The sequence below is a fragment of the Acipenser ruthenus genome, chromosome 20, assembly GCF_902713425.1.
Source record: "Acipenser ruthenus chromosome 20, fAciRut3.2 maternal haplotype, whole genome shotgun sequence".
In the NCBI taxonomy this organism is placed as follows: Eukaryota; Metazoa; Chordata; class Actinopteri; order Acipenseriformes; family Acipenseridae; genus Acipenser; species Acipenser ruthenus.
Window position 1 is genome coordinate 1,639,888 of NC_081208.1, and position 15,951 is coordinate 1,655,838.

The 15,951-nt window shown below is 43.0% G+C and overlaps 1 protein-coding gene across 1 annotated transcript in view; it reads left to right on the top strand.

Annotated features, from left to right (window-relative positions):
• Positions 1-15,951, top strand: part of LOC117963646 (ski oncogene-like) — a 71,064-nt gene that overhangs the window by 48,447 nt on the left and 6,666 nt on the right. Inside the window, exons 2-5 of the mRNA XM_034904486.2 lie at positions 11,926-12,045; positions 12,867-12,982; positions 14,156-14,442; positions 14,655-14,962. Coding sequence (XP_034760377.2) covers positions 11,926-12,045; positions 12,867-12,982; positions 14,156-14,442; positions 14,655-14,962 — 831 coding nt within the window. The remainder of the gene's footprint in view (positions 1-11,925; positions 12,046-12,866; positions 12,983-14,155; positions 14,443-14,654; positions 14,963-15,951) is intronic.

A 15,951-nucleotide genomic window follows, 5' to 3' on the forward strand; every position in this document is an offset into this window, starting at 1 on the left:
CAGGAAAGGCTGCCAGTTACGTCTGGAAGTCCCAGCTGTAGATCAGACACTTCATCTCGCTTAGGCTAACCACTTGGCCTTTCTGATGATATACTGATGTTTGTACAGTGAACTTGGAAATAAAATGACGCAGTATCTACAAGCGGCTTTTTTTTTTTCTCATTATTGTCAAACCGGTACGTTACTCGGAATCTGTAGTACAGAAGGTCTCACAGTCTTTTTAACTATAGGTTTCACTTGACACCTCTCAAGCAAAACCTTGTAGTAGATTTCAAGATAGGAGGACTAACTATACATTTGGAGATTGCATCACATACTGGAAAAATCAAATCAAGAGGGGTTTCGCTCGGAGCTGTTAATCTGTATTTTTTTTTTTTTGCCAGTTTCAAAGAGAGGCAGACAGTGCTTGGGAGTTCTATTTTTTGTCAGGCTGTTTATAGACCTCTATTTCAGTCGGCTCTCAAGAGCCTGAGAAATTCAACTCTGATGGCTATTGAGCTAATTATAAAACCCTAGGTCATTTTCACGACTCCCAGCGTGGCAGAAACACTGTGCCAGGCTTTTTCTAAATGTGACCTAGCTGTGGTCATTGGCACCTTTACCTGCTTGAATTGGCAGTGCCCACCTCAGGCGTTTTCAAGTCAGACTCTTGCTAGGTCAAACGCTGACAGCTGGTCTGCACCAAGGTGTCGGAACTCATTTTCTTACCAAGCCAAAGTCTGATTTAAATGAAAGGTTTTAAGAGACCAAAGAGGGGCTCAAGAGGCCAGTGCTGCTATGCAGTTTTTGTTTGAGCTTTTATATACAATGCATGTCATTTTTCATTGCATGAGCAAAAAAAATCCTTCCAGCGTCTAAAAAAGGAAGATAAAAAAAGAAAAAAAAAATACCCAGCTGAATACATGTACCTGTCGCAAGAAGAAACCCGAAACAGTATCTTTTAAGAAAAGCCCGTCCCACAAGACAAAGCAGGGTTATCCCCATTCTTGCCAGACCTGCATTTCAGCTTGATTTCCCACTGACAGTAGACACTGCAGTGTGTGAAGAAGTAGCAGAAACTTACTGTACAGGTTTGAACTTCAGGGAACGGGTCTCGCTGCTCACTCGCCAGCACACTGCCCTCCAGCAGCAGAGCTGTCACTTGAAATTCTTGACTGTATCAGTCGCTGTTGTCATGGTTGTTCTTGCAGAGTGCTTGTTAAACCAGCGGGACCTTACGCTGCTTTACTGGGGCAATTTTTGTACATAAACTAGAAGTAGCTATAAAATCACCTGGTAAAGCTTTAATTTCTTTATTTCTTTCGTATCAAAAAATGATTTGAAGTCTTACCGAGAATCAGAACCAACAGTGTGTTGTTTTAACTAAACCATTCTCTGTGTGTGTGTGAATGATGCTGGTGGGGAGAAAGGCGATCTTGTCTCCAATGTTAACGCTGTCTCAGCAAACCGAAAAGATCAATCTGCCTGATGAAGTCTCTTTTTAATTGTGGGAGGAAGACAGTTGAGCTACTGCAGAAGATGCAGTAATAAACACACATCCAGCTCTCACTCTTACGCAGACACAGGCACACGCATCCCCAAACCACACACAGATAGCTAATAACAACTTCTAAAATGGATATCTGGCAAGGAGACAGGATTCCAGTGTCTGCACCGCAGACGATAATAATTACTCAAAATGCTAATTAGTCTTCTTCTTTCTCTTTGCATGCGCTGCCTCTGTTTGCTGGATGTTGGCTGTAGGTGAGTTTACCGCCTTTATGTTTTCATGCACAATGCATGCATTACATGCTTACAGAATTTGCATTTTGCTTCCTTTTCTAGGTCAAGTGGTGTTTATCCTTTTAACTTACGGTGTGAATATGTATTAAGGTAATTGGTCCTTAAGGCCACTTAAAGAACTGCATGGCAATGCTTAGGGCTTCTTTTAGAGCAATTAATGCTCACAGGAATTTGACATTGTCACTAGGGCTATGGTGGGGCCATTGAGGTTAGTATACAGCCCTTCAAAGGGATTTCTGGGGTTTAATTAGCTGACCATTATATTGGATAACGTTCGGGTAAAACACACTGCACGTGAGGAAAGAGGCTGGTTGCTTTTCAGGAGGTTTGCGTGATTGTGGGTCTGTCCCCCCCCCCCCCCCCCGCTCTCTATCTCTCTCCCTGTGTCTGCTGCATAAGGCAAGTGAGGTTCATTGGGAAGATAGAGGAAGAGGCTTTTGAAATGCTAAGACTCTTAATTGGTTGTCTGTCTTTATGCAGTGATCCGTGGCTCGGGGAGTGGTGGCTTTAGAAGTAATAACGCGTGGGTTTCCTTAGCCAAGGCTAATCCTTAAGTGGGGAAGCTGTTACTTGACGGAACTCAAGTCTGGCCAGTAACAGAGTCTTCTGCTTCAACAATCAATAGCTCGTATGCATTGCAGTATTCATGTGCGTATTTATTAATATGCATGTGCTGTGTATAAAGGGTATCATTTCAAAACAGGTGTATTCTGTAGACATCCTTGCCTAAATGAGTTTTAAAAAAAAACAACTATGTTCTAGATATTTGGTAAAGGAGTGGGCCATGCATATGAATTCACATTGCATTTTTTTTAATGCAGAACGTTCATACTGTCAACACACGTGTTGGTTATTTAAAATAAATAAGACGGCAACGTAATCCGGGGGCGAAGTGATGTCTGGTCCATCTGGTAGCTGGCTGCCTGTATCGCTGAGCCCTGCCGTGCGAACAACACAGCCGCTGCGTCTTTCAAGGCCAAGCGAGTAGCCATTGGAGGCTTGCTTTTAGAGCTTTGATGTGATTTGTTATGATGGGATAAGGCTCGTCTCCTCAACTTAGCTTGATGGTTTAGTTTTTTTCATTTTGTTGCCGTGCCTGTATTACTGTCACATGTCCGCACATGTGCTTCGTGGCCTGATAAGGCTGTCTGGGCTGCCTGCTGGTGGTCCACTAGCGAGTAAAAAAAAAATAGGGCATTGCGTGGCTGTGTCTACCACTTATTTGTGATCTCAGCTGGCGAGACGCTACCCTTCTGGGTATGTATATTGATTTTTTTTCAATCAGTTTTTTTTTTAAAACTGCTGTGCAATGTAGTATATTCATATTGCAATGGGAAATCAGCCTCTGAAGTCATGCTTCATTGAATTGCAGTACATGCTTCCGAAAGATACCAGGCCCTTATTTAACATTTCAGAGAGACTCAGGTATTACGAGGAAATTCAGATGATCCAGATACAACCTGTCAGGGAATTTTAAACCCTGTTTCGTGCACCTCATTGCAAAAAGAAGAAAGTTAGCATCATTTTTATTTGTGGGACACATATGTCCCTTGTACCTTAAAGGGCCGTACAGGAAATAGATGTACTATTACGAGATTGTATTAGGCTTGACTTTTATAAACAGTGGGGATAAATAATTTAAGATGCACTGTGTCCCAAGTGTGCATATCCTGCAGTTTATTGTAGAAATATGCACTTAAAAGAAGACATTCTACCAAAAAGTGGTAAATAGTGGAAACATTCCGAGCCTCCTTTCTTCCCAAGTTTTACGGAGCTGTAAACTAAGGTATTTTTGCTGTTGCCTCTTTAAATATTTTTAAGAAGAGGTTTTCAAAATAGGGGGCCTCTTTGACGCCCAGAGAAAACAATTTTGGCTGTAACAAAATGATGAAGCTTCCTGGGCTTTCCAGTTTAAAACAAAAAAGCAAAACGACATTTCATTGGGATTGCGTAGGTGAAGTACAGGAAAAATGTTTCATAATGTTTCTGCTTTGAACCAGATTCTGATACCAAGCCTATTGAGTTTAAGTGCGAAGTGTGAAATTCTCGCTGATTTACAAAATACAGAGAAATAAAAAGGGAGACACTGCAACTACACTGTCTCCTTGAGCCAACTAGTAAAATTGACCCTCAGCTTTGTAGATGCTTTCTGATCAATATGCTGTCCATTAGTGAGAGAACAGGCATTAGAGCTGCTTTCAAAACATTTGAAATGAAATTCTACTGCTTTTAGATATCCGTTAAAACAGGGGGATAAACCAACCTTTAAACAGGGTTTTTGTCCTGGGAGCACACAGAGTTACAGCGGTTCAGGTAATGATGGATAGCACTTCCTTGCTTACAGTCAAAGCCTAATGTCACGGCCAGGATTAGATGACCCTCAAGGCATTCTCTCATCACAGGATGCAACAACACCGCCTTATACAGATGTCATATTTAATCTGCCTCTAACACAAATTCTATGTTACATTAAGAGTCACAACATTTCTAAGAGAATTCGGCGCTGTTAGGTTAATGGGGAAAAGCACGACAATTCGTTTAGCACATGCCATTTTGCTTCAGCCAAAAACTAGAAATAAACTAGTGAATCGTTAGTGTTTTACTAGGTTTGTCTGTCAGTGCTGTATGGTTTTACAAAGCTGGCGAGGTTTTCAGGACATGCAGTGTTTGGAGGTACAGTTCGGCTCAGTAAAGAGTTGAAAGTGCGTTGTTTGGTTTTGTTGTTTCGAAGGAGCATGGAAAGTACAGCTGTGGCTGCAAGGCAGCTCTCTCTCTCTCTCTCTCTCTCTCTCTCTCTCTCTCTCTCTCTCTCTCTCTCTCTCTCTCTCTCTCTCTCTCTCTCTCTCTCTGCTATCTGACAGCCCCCCCCCATCACCACCTTGTATCAGCAACGGATTTGCAGGGTTCCCACACAGGCACTTGCCAAAGCAAACTCCCAGAGAGGAAATGAGGCCTTTTCTTTCAGCTCCATCCCTCAGACCTGGTTTAGACCGGTCTCAGCCGCTGGCTCCTTTCCAGTACCGCGAGGGGGGGGGGGGGGGTGGAGGGGGGGGGTTGTGGTAATTAGGCTACTGGAACTGCTCCTTCTTTATTTATATCCCATCCCCATCCCAGTGCCATGTAAAGGCCTCACTGTCTTAGCCGGCTTTCCAATGCGAGTGATTGTGGAAGATTGTCAGCACTGTGTTCGTCCTGTGTGCTGTATACAGTACAGAATTGAAGCCGGACAATGCTGGGATTGCAGTTTTAGCAGGGACTGGTAAAGCGTTATTCTGTCTTTAATTATGAAGAACTGACGGTTCAGTCTACATATCTTGTTATCATGATGTACCATTTTAATGGTGGTGGTGCCACAAATATTGATTTTAAAAAGGGCATGGTATGTAATGTACACCCATGTTTTATATATATATATATATTCATTTTTATATGTATAATATTTTGCCAGGAATGGTAAAAATGAAAACAACGTTCTATGTTTATTTAAATACATTGACAATAAACATGAAAATCATTTAACCCTGTCCGGTACAAGAGATATAGGTGTCCTACAAATAAAACAAGGTGCTAGCCTTCTTGTTTTTGCAATGAGGTGCACGAAACAGGGTTTCAAATGTACTGACAGCTTGGATATGGTCAGATGTTGGGGGGGGGGGGGGGGTCGCACACCTGTGCTCCGCAGTCTGGTGGAGCTTGTCTCTAGCGCTTCTTGTTTTCGGGTTTCTAGAAGTCCCGAGCCCAGCTGTAGAGCTCAGCCTCCCTTTGATGTGGCTCTGAGCAAGGACCACGTCAGTGTTCCTCTCAGCTGAGATCATAGTCTGATTTAGCTGGCTGGGCCCTTGTTGTGGTGTCTGGGAGTGGCTCCAGTTGGAGGCTGTTATGTCTGGTACTCGGACTCTTCCTGGAACTGAAAACCTCAGGCTAGGAACAGCGCTAGACAGACCATTTTGGGAAACCAAATGTGGTGTCAGTAATAAGAGACTCATCTTGCATATTGATTCCTAGAATCCTTGTTCCTGGAAGGTGAGTCGGTTTAGGGGTGGGCAGGTAAACCAGGTTAAGGGTTACTGAGAAGATCAAGCCTGCTTTTAACAACAAATTCAAACTGTAGATCCTGTTTTACTAAACGTAATTTACTTAATTCACTAATCAGTATTCACAGTCCTAAAAAAAGACACTGAAAGAAACTTAATGAAGTGAGCAAGATTCGAAAAAAAGTCAACACTAAGGCAACTTTAATGTGGCAACGTTTTAAATAATTTCCAGTAATAAAAACAAGACAACCATTAAAACATAAGAATAGTTTTATATATTGTTTAAAAGAAAATAATAATAATAATAATAGGTTTTTGAAGAATTTAAAACATATTAGGACTACTCTAGTATACAGAATAATGATAGAAGACATTCCTGGCTCAGTTCTGGGTAGTTTGCATGCATCACGTCCTTGCAGCATGCAGATAATATGCAAAAATGCATAGCTTATCCACGTACTGTAGATGCTTTGTAGACCAAGGATGCGAAGGAAAAAAAAAGGATCTAAATTAAGGATTGTGTTAATTTGCTTGTGGGCCAGGTGATTCATTAAGTAGACACATTAAGAATCAAGACCCTCATGGTAACAGGAATTTACTCAGTGTTGTTGCTTAGATGTATTTAATGCGAGCTATCTTAATGAGCTCCCCATTAGCTAGCACTGTACCTGCAAAACTGATGCTTGTTTCCAGAGCTATGTGTGCCTCTGCTCTCATGCTGGCTGCCTCAGACAGTTTGAAATGCCTGTTTTGTCTAGCAGAATCGGATTCAGACACAGTGTACTAATGCACGCTGTTGTCGTCTTGTCTGGTGCATAGTTTTCTGTCATCTGCAGGCTAGTCATCGAGGTTAGGGATTTGGAACGATGCAAATTAAAAAGAGCTTACGCAGCAACAGCAGGGGTGATTAAAATAGACGCAGTGGTAGAGTATTAATTCTCTTTTATTTTCACTGGGCCTTGTGATCTTAAAATGTATATAAAAAGAAACCCCCCAGTGTTTGTTTGAAGATTTTAACTGCAATGAAGACTGGTTAGCAAGAAAAGGCACGCAGGTATGTAAGCTTGTCTGTGTGTTTTAGGATGTACTCGACCTGGAGTTGTGATGCAGATAATTAATCTTCTAGGAGTACAAGCTGTTATTCTCTGTTCTGCCCTCCAAAATAATTGGTCTAAAAGTCACCTTTATTAGCGTCGGGATCTGACTGCAGTGCAGTCTCCAATCCATTAGCACAGTACTCCCACAGTCGTACTACTTTCATTAGAAACAAACCTCCCCCAAATGTATTAGTAATCTTGGTTGCCATACCGACAGAATGTTCCAGTATTTTTTTTTTATCTGCGCCCTTTACTCTTGTACTCAAATTGGATGTCGTAACACCCTGACCCTGGTTCCCTAAGTTCCCAATTCACCCAAAGTTGAGGCTCTGCAACGTTTATGGCCACTGATCTCCTACACATTTTAACCACTCTGCAGCGTGCCTTTCTTGGAAGGTAATCTCACAGATTTCGGAAGTGAGTTAAAGATAGTTAAGACTTCGTTATCATAATTTCAGTTTCAAAAACAACAACAACTAATTGCAATTAGCTGCCACCCTATACATCCAGCCTACATTGAGCCCATCATTTTGCAGAACCCGAACGCAATGAAAGGAGAAAGACAAGTGCATTGGTTAGTTTTAAAGAAGACTGCTATTTAAGTATTTTTCTAAAGAAAAAGCAAAGCTTCTTTATACTTTTTTTTTTGAAGTCGTGTCTGACACCTGCACATCCGGGGCAGTCAGTCTTTGAGGTTTGCTGAAGAGACAGCAGACAGGGGGCTCTGGGTTTCTGCGGTTAGCGCTCAGTGAGAAACCCTGTTGCCATAATTTCCACCCAAGAGCTGCACCGTGCTGTGTTACAGGAAGGCCCACCCTTCCGCTTAAATGCCCCAGCCGCAGAGCTCGGAAGAGGCCAAGTGCAAGTCATGGGAGGGGTGGAGGGAGCTGAGCCGCTCGAGACTGTGTGAATTGAAATCTAAAACGTTTCTTACATTTTCAGCCTGCCTTGCTTTTAATCAGTGCCTGTTTCTGCTGAAATACAATACAGGAAGGCTGGTGTGTTAATGAGCAGGGACTGGAGTGTTTAGTTTACTAAAGAATATTATTTGCACTTTGGAAAGATGTATGGTCTCAACCTTTTAGACCATTTGATATTTTCTCTATCTCTTTTTTTTGTTGTTTGGACGGGAAATCTTATAATCTGGGTTGAAGGAAGCTGCCACTAAACCTTCTAAGTGGGAGCTTTTTGTGGTAAAAGACCTTCGTGATAGACCTCAGAGAGGCGCTTGAGGGAGGGTGAGAGAAAGGGAGGAGATTCTGAGAGAGTGAGAGAGAGAGAGGGGTGCAGAACATGCAGGTCCTTTAAACATTGATTCTCTGCCAAGTGCCATAAAAAAAAGGCAGCAAGTGTTTCTCTTTGGGTCAGTGCACCTGCTCTGCAGCTGTCAGTTCTCCTCAGAGCTACAATAATAACCTGGCTGTGAGGACTCTCAGCTCAGGGCTCTGCTGCAGCACTGGCTTTCATTACCAGACACGGGCACACGACACACAAGTCCTTAAACTGAAGAACAATGAGGGGACTCTGCAAGGGGGTTCAGTAACTTCACTGCTTAACGTGAAGTGACACTCTGCCTAGCCCCCCGCCTCTATTTGCATGACAATCAAATTATGCAATCAGTGCTAATTTGGAATTCAAATGGTCAACATGGATATTTTGGTGGTGATTTGCATTGTTTTATATGCACGTTTTGGTTTGATTAGGTGAGTGGGGTGAGGTTAGGGGGCTCTGTTCCCTACATATACTTTCATGCTAATAATTTTTAGGAAAAGAGCTGCGTTCAACAAGTTGAGGCATGCCTTTCTGCACACCTAAACCAAAGAAAGCCTTATCTGCAGGTGCTCCGTCCATGCAATATAAAACAACGAATCCCGATGTGCTGATAAAGATGGAATGTGGAGTAAGTTCATTAAAATCAAAGTGTATTTGTGTTTACTACTATAGCAAAACATTTCTTATCCTAAGACTGTTTTATTATGATAGTCTCATAATGCTATTGTGATGACGGATGACCGTTAATTGCCCTCCAGATATTTAGACCTGCCATTACTCCGACTAGAAAATGATGCTTCTTGCTTTTTCGCTGGGCTTGTTGGCCCCATGGAGTCTCCCTGGCTCTTGTCCAGAGTTTAGTCTCATTTCCACATTGCCAGCCTGCATATGTTACAACTTGACGCAGGCATGCAGTACTACCTCAGCCAATGAGCTGTGGCCCTTCTGTCGGCTGGGTAACATGTATCGCGATTTCTCAGTTCGAGTTAAGATAGCAGAACCCATCTATTTTCTGCAGTAAAATCACAACGAGCAAATCCTGAGCCCACTTACAGAAACAAGCTAGATTTCCATGAACTTTACCATTCAGCTGCAGCTCAGGGATCGATTCCCACTACCTCTCAATCCGAGGTTACTGCAGGATTGACGTCAGCAAACATGCCCTTAAAAAAAAAACCTTGCACAAATGTTTTTTGGCCTTAATGTATACAAGCTAAAGTACAAGACAGTGACCATCGTGAAACCATATCCCTTTAAATATTATTATTATTATTATTATTATTTATTTCTTAGCAGACGCCCTTATCCAGGGCGACTTACAATCGTAAGCAAATACATTTCAAGTGTTACAATACAAGTAATACAATAAGAGCAAGAAATACAATAACTTTTGTTCAAGAAAAGTACAAGTGTGACAAACCACAATTCAGTAATACAGCAGATAATAGTGATAGTTACATCAGGATATGATTAAATAGTGATAGTTACATCAGGATATGATTAAATACAAAGTACTACAGGTTAAACACTTGGCAGATTACAGTATTCTGAAGTACAGGATTAAATGCAGTAAAATAGGGGGCAGATAAATATGCTAATGTCTACAATTCACTCCACAGACCCCCTGCTGTTTGTTTTTACACTTGACCCCCGAGTCCTATTATAGCAGCATGTGATTTAGGTCCCAAAATGGTCGTCCCCGCTCACAGCCTGAACAAAATGCAGAGCTAGCAGACAGGAGGAGGTGGTGGTTGAGAGAAAACTGGCTTTGCACCAGCCCGTCACCACCTGTTTGGCTTCTTCTGCTTGATCTCCCCCTAGCCCCAGAGCGGACAGACTGGGGATGTCAGCAGGGGTTTGTCAAATACCTTCCCGCTGCGGTCACCACCACTGTGCCAGAGAGAGAGAGAGGGGAGGGAAGGGGTGCGGAGGGGGTTTGTTAACTGTATAAAAGCAGGTTTGGTCTAATGAAATCTGTCTGCACACTTTATTTTTAACCAGTACTTTTAACTGGAGATTTACTGGAAACAGTGGTTTCCTTAATCTGTGTATTAAACACGTCAACAGTTGTTGCACAGTTTGTACTGGCATCTTGCTCGACTAGTACAGTAGCTGTGGAATTTCTCCTGTAGCTACTGGAATTCAGAAGGGAGCCCCTGACTAAAATAGCATGGAAGGGTTGTGTGTGAATGTGTTATGGCGTGCAAACACGAGTTACCATTCGTAGTTTATACCAGTTTAAAAATAAGAGGACGCAACTGTTAGACCCATAGACCCTCCAGTCTGCTTTCATTTTGAACTTTAATTTGAGCTGGGATTATCACAATTTGCAGTGTCTCTATTTTAAGCGATATGAAAAAAAGGTTGCAAGTAAAGAAAGTTTTGTATGGATATTAACACCAGTAAGCCATTGCATCTTTGTTTTTGTTTTGTTTTTTTGTTTGAGGTATATTTAGAACCCGCTATTTTATATAAATAGATAGAGACTTTTTTACACTGCTATCTTTCTAAGCATGATAGCACACATCCAAGCTGTACACTTCTCTCAAATTGTTCCCAGCGTGCATTGCATTGGTGTTTCAGCTTTTTCAAGTACAGAAAAAACAAAGCTGCATTCTGTCGCTGTATCCGTTATCCAGTGCAGCTGTGGGTACTGAAGTCATCCACGTAGCAACTACAATACACAGCATGCAACAGAATCCCCTCTGTTTTCATAAAATGTCTTTGCACCACTAAACCAAGAAAACAGGGAAGGCAGTGCGGTCAGTCATCCCTTGTTTGTTCCTTCCTCCCTCTCGTCTCAGAAGCTGTTGAAAGGTAATGCACAGTGCTTTATACAACATGTCTACACTGATGCTAGCTGCAAGGACAAATGCAGTTGTAGCTATTAAAGCTGGCTGCTATGTTAAAATCAAATTACATAAAACCTTGTTAAAAGCGTGGCTGCAAGGCCTTGACTTTTATTGTCATCATTTAGAGCTTTTATTTCTTTCTATTGCTGGTATTTGAAAGCCTGTCCTGAGCTGAACAGTCTTGTTTCTAGCACGCTATCCTGCTTTCATCCAGTTTAAACAAAGTGGAAAGGTGGCAAATTGGGCCTTCTCCCAAGTCTCAATGTGCAAAAATCAGTGTGGCTTAGCCAGTCACAAACCCAGGTGCTTACATCACTCAGACACTTACGCTTGGCCTGAAACGACTTTGAAATCCTGGTAAAGGAAAAACTTAAACTTGCTTGTCTGTCTTTTTGAAAGGCCGTGCTTAAATTTGTCAGCGAAATGAATGGTTTCTGTCAGGGTCTGACCTGTTAACTGGATCTGTCAGTCCTGGAGACTGTGTGGTAATGGCTCCGGCTCCAGCTCCTGTCTCCGTGTCAGGACTGTGAATCGGGGCCATGGCTGTAATTCTGGAGCCATATGGAGCTGGGAACAGGGAAATGTAAGGTTTAATGCCCCTAAATTGGATGTTATGGAGGAGAAAATCAGGAATTAGATGCTATTTAAATACCTGTCTCAGCATTTTAATGTGCTTCATATTTATACAGCTTATGATAATGCAAAGACTGCTATGGGTTCATATTTAAGTGGCATTACCAGGATGGCAACTTTGCGGCATAGAAAGCTGCGAAATAAAGGGTTTTGTGTTGTTAGCAATGGATTGTCTTTGAAAGCAGATATACAATTCAGGGAGAATTTTGGGGTAGTTTTAGTAACAAGAAAATATATTTTTTTGTTGTTCCTCAGACCTCAGATCCGATCCCAGCAAAGAAGTCTAAACATGAAGATCCTTTCTCCCAGTCGCCAACAACAGACAAGGAGAAGCAACCCGATTGGCTACGGTCTCTCGCCTCCTCAGCAAATAAGGTGCAGTGATGGAGTGGAACATTTTTCTCTTTAGTTCTGTTACTGTGGATTAACTGGGCCATCATATCTTGGCACATGTGCTCTGGTCTTCAGGCAGAAAGATGCAGACTAGAACTGTGTTTTCTGCTGTTCTTCACAGGGAGTGTTTTCAAAGGATTCAGTTGGTGTCAGTGGCTGTATATCAACCTTGGCAAGGTGTTGACACATTCTGCTGACTCCCAAGAGTGTAGTAGCCTCTGTGTATTGCAGTTAGTGGCTGCGTTCTTTAGATGAGTTGTAAACCCATTACCTTATCTGTCTGGAGACTGATAACAGATGCAGTACTTGTGGGAAAGGAGCCTGTTTTAGGAACAAGCTTGTGCAAGAACAGTATGTATCCTCCAAATGTTGTGACACACAGGTTTCTGAACGTACCGTTCTGCAGAAGCTCGAAATAACTTAGGAAAATAACTTCTTGGATGAAACAATAAGCCTATTTCCATTTAGACTTTTTTGATTTTAATTGAATACACACAGAATACATTGCTGTCTTTATGAGTCGTTTAACCCCTTAAGGTACACAAGGAAGTGAGCGCTTCTCGTTCAAACGGTTTCTTCTTAAATTTGAGAGCGACTCAAGTACCATGAGGAGGAAACTGACAATTTGGATGACCAGATCCAACCTGCCACCACATTTTAAACCACGTTTCCGTGACCCTCATTGCAAAAATAAGAAAGTTATTTGTGGGACACATATGTACCTTAAAGGGTTAATCATGAACAAACTGGCATTTCAATAAGGAATTTCAGCTAATCGTTTCCTTTTCTGGTTTTCTTAACAGGGCATCGGCTGTATCCATCCTCGACAGCGGCCCTCAGCGTTCCGACCCTGGTCTCCTGCAGTTTCAGCCAGCGAGAAAGAGACCGCTACACACCTACCCGCTACAGTTCGAGACAGGTATGTGGGACAAGTAAAGCTTCATTAGCAAAACACTGTCCTTTTAAAGGTTCACTGCGGCACACCATGGTGTAGTAAAACTTCATAAGGCCCAGATAAGTATAATGGTAAAATCTGTGGCAAAATGCATAAGCACGGCAATCTGCAAAAATCATTTACTGTTTTAAACTTATAGAAGGGTGGTTCTGATTTGCTAAGCTTTTCACTGTTGCAAATAATGCTAGTCAATGTTTTTTTTTTAACATTCTGGGTTTCATTTCTGCTTTTGAAATATTTGTTAAAGCTTAGTCAATACACCACATGTATTTGTAAAGTAAAAGGGACCAGAAACTGCTGCAGTACATGACCTCGCATTTTCATTCGAGTGTTTTGACTAAGTGTAATGTAGGCTGTGCTGGCTTTCAGACCATGCAGTGTTGATGGTACTCATGTCTGTAGAGTCAGCCTGCATAGGGAGTGATGTGCACTCTGTCAGCCTCACTTTTACACTTCAGACATTAGTTTGCATAAAATAAACATCCCCACATGCTGTACGTGTCTGAGTCTGCAGGGTCCAGACATCCACACATTGCATGCTTGTGGCACTGCTCATAACCTTCACCACCCACATGTCAGTGCGCTGTCAAGGAAGGGTATGGATAGGTTAAATGGCAAGGGATTCATTAAGTAGAAAGATACATCAAGAGGCTTTTTTATTCTCCCCTAGGCAGCCAGCAAATAGAAACACTGTTTTTTATATGCTGATTTACTGATAATAAGTTGAATAATAAGCGAAGGCTGTTAGTAGTGCACACCTTTTCTATAAGCCATAATGTGCCAGCCAGTGCTGCAAAGTGAGTGAACTGTAGTTTTAGTTATGCATTGTGGTTGTTTACCTTATTAAATGAAACTTACAAATGCTGCGGAATGTGAATGTGCCCAGCACAGAGAAATCAAAAAAGGGTTATTCCAAAGGTGGCCATAGCTGGCCCTTCCACTCCAATCCTGGTCTGAATTGAACCGAGTAAACCTCCACTCAGACCCTGAAAGAATTAAATATATACTTGTTAAATCTGGAGAGAAATGGCCCTCCAGGACCGTGATTAGACACCCCCTGGCTTTCACAATGGTAGCTAGGTTTTATTTGGTTTTAGGATCCAGTTTCATATATATCTTCCTCTGTTTTTGCTACAGCTTGTACAACTACAAAAGTTTAGAAAACGCTGTGGCCCCCAATGTGGCCCTGACGCCCTTGCCCCATCAGAAGGTGGAACAGCATTCCCCGTCCACGCCGAGCGCCTCCCAGGGCAACAGCAGCGAGGCCCCAAGCAACGGCAGCTGCAGCAGGCCACGCAAACGTCGGCTCACCGGCGAGCCCCAGCCCGCCCCGGAGCCGCCCAGCACAGCCGTCTCCGCCAGCACTGCCCCCCAGGAGGACAAAGACTCAGAGGGCGAGATCGAGGTGGAGAGCCGTGAAGAGTGTAAGTGGAGCTCGAGTCTGTGTGGTCACTTAGGGGACGGAAACGGTTATCTACTCACTAACTAACTGCAAGAAAGTTTAAAAAGCCTAGTCTTGAAAAGCCTAGTTTATGAGCAATGAAACTAATTAAGCTGCAAATAATGCATAATTAACAGCTGGGGCTTGCTGTCTGGTTGCCATGCAGTGACACATGCTGTTTGTTCCTCTTTCCAGTCGCATCATCCCTGTCCTCCCTCTCCTCCCCTTCCTTCACCTCCTCGAGTTCATCAGCCAAGGACCTGAGCTCGCCAGGGACCCAGGCTCCGCTGTTGGTGGGGGGTATCTTTGAGGGCCCCACCGTCCTCGGCGAGGTGCCCTGCGCAGGGCTGGAGACGGAGCTGGAGGCCCTGAGGCAGGCCCTGGACAGCGGGCTCGACTCCAAAGAGGCCAAGGAGAAGTTTCTGCACGAGATCGTCAAGATGAGGGTGAAGCAGGAGGAGAAGCTGGGATCAGCCCTGCAGGCCAAACGCAGCCTTCAGCAGGTGAGGCCACACTGTATTTGCAAAGATAAATAGTCCTGCCTCTGCTTAGTGTTAAAACATTCTGAGGCTGCAGCACAGCGAGGTCAAGTGACTCGCCCCCAGGGGCACACAGTCAGTGAATCACTCAGTGGCTGAGAATGCCCATGGCTGTAATCACTAGACTAAACAGGGACAGTTGCAAACCAGAAAGACTGGTCTACAGTAAGCTTAAAATGAGCTATCTCCTGCAGTTTTAGAAGCCTTATTATAAAGACACAGCAGGAGTGAGCAGCTCACTTCAAATTGCTCATCTTACAAGCCGTGTGCCAGTAAAGCAGCAGAATGCGTTATTGTTAAGCTCAACATTGACAGGAGCGTAACCCCGGTAAGCTGACAGAAACATTTGTGCTGTGAAAGGATTTCCCATGAGCAGGCCAAGGGTGTTACCACAGAGAAAAAAACTGTTAGTCGGTAGGTTTCAGGAGGGAAGGAAGCCCAGCTTCTGGTCTCAATCTCAACTTTCGGAAAGTATCTTAACCCCTTTGAGTCCGGATCCTGAGCGCACCACTACAGCCATTGTTAGTGTTGCTGTGCTTCTAAGAAAAAAACTCACTGAACAAGTTAGGGCACACTCCTTAATGACTGCATGTTCTGGCTCTAGGTTAAATTGATTACCATGGTGCCATATTTGGTGTCCAGAGAGATGGTTAATGTAACTTGGTACAAGAATAGCTATCGAGAACAAGGTTTTACACCAATTAAAGGTGTGAGGAGACAGGTGCCCTGAAGCAGCAGGGTCCTATTGATGAAACAAGAACCTTTTTTTTTTTTTCAATTAACATTTGTGAAGACGCTTTCAAAAACAAGTGCTTGCTCATAATGAATTGAGGTTAGGCTTTAATATGAACGGTGTGGGGGGGCAGGGGGAGTATCAGGATCCATTCAAGAAATAACGGTGCATGTAATTGCATTTGAGGGGCTTGTTATTAAGTGTTCACACTGTTTCTCCC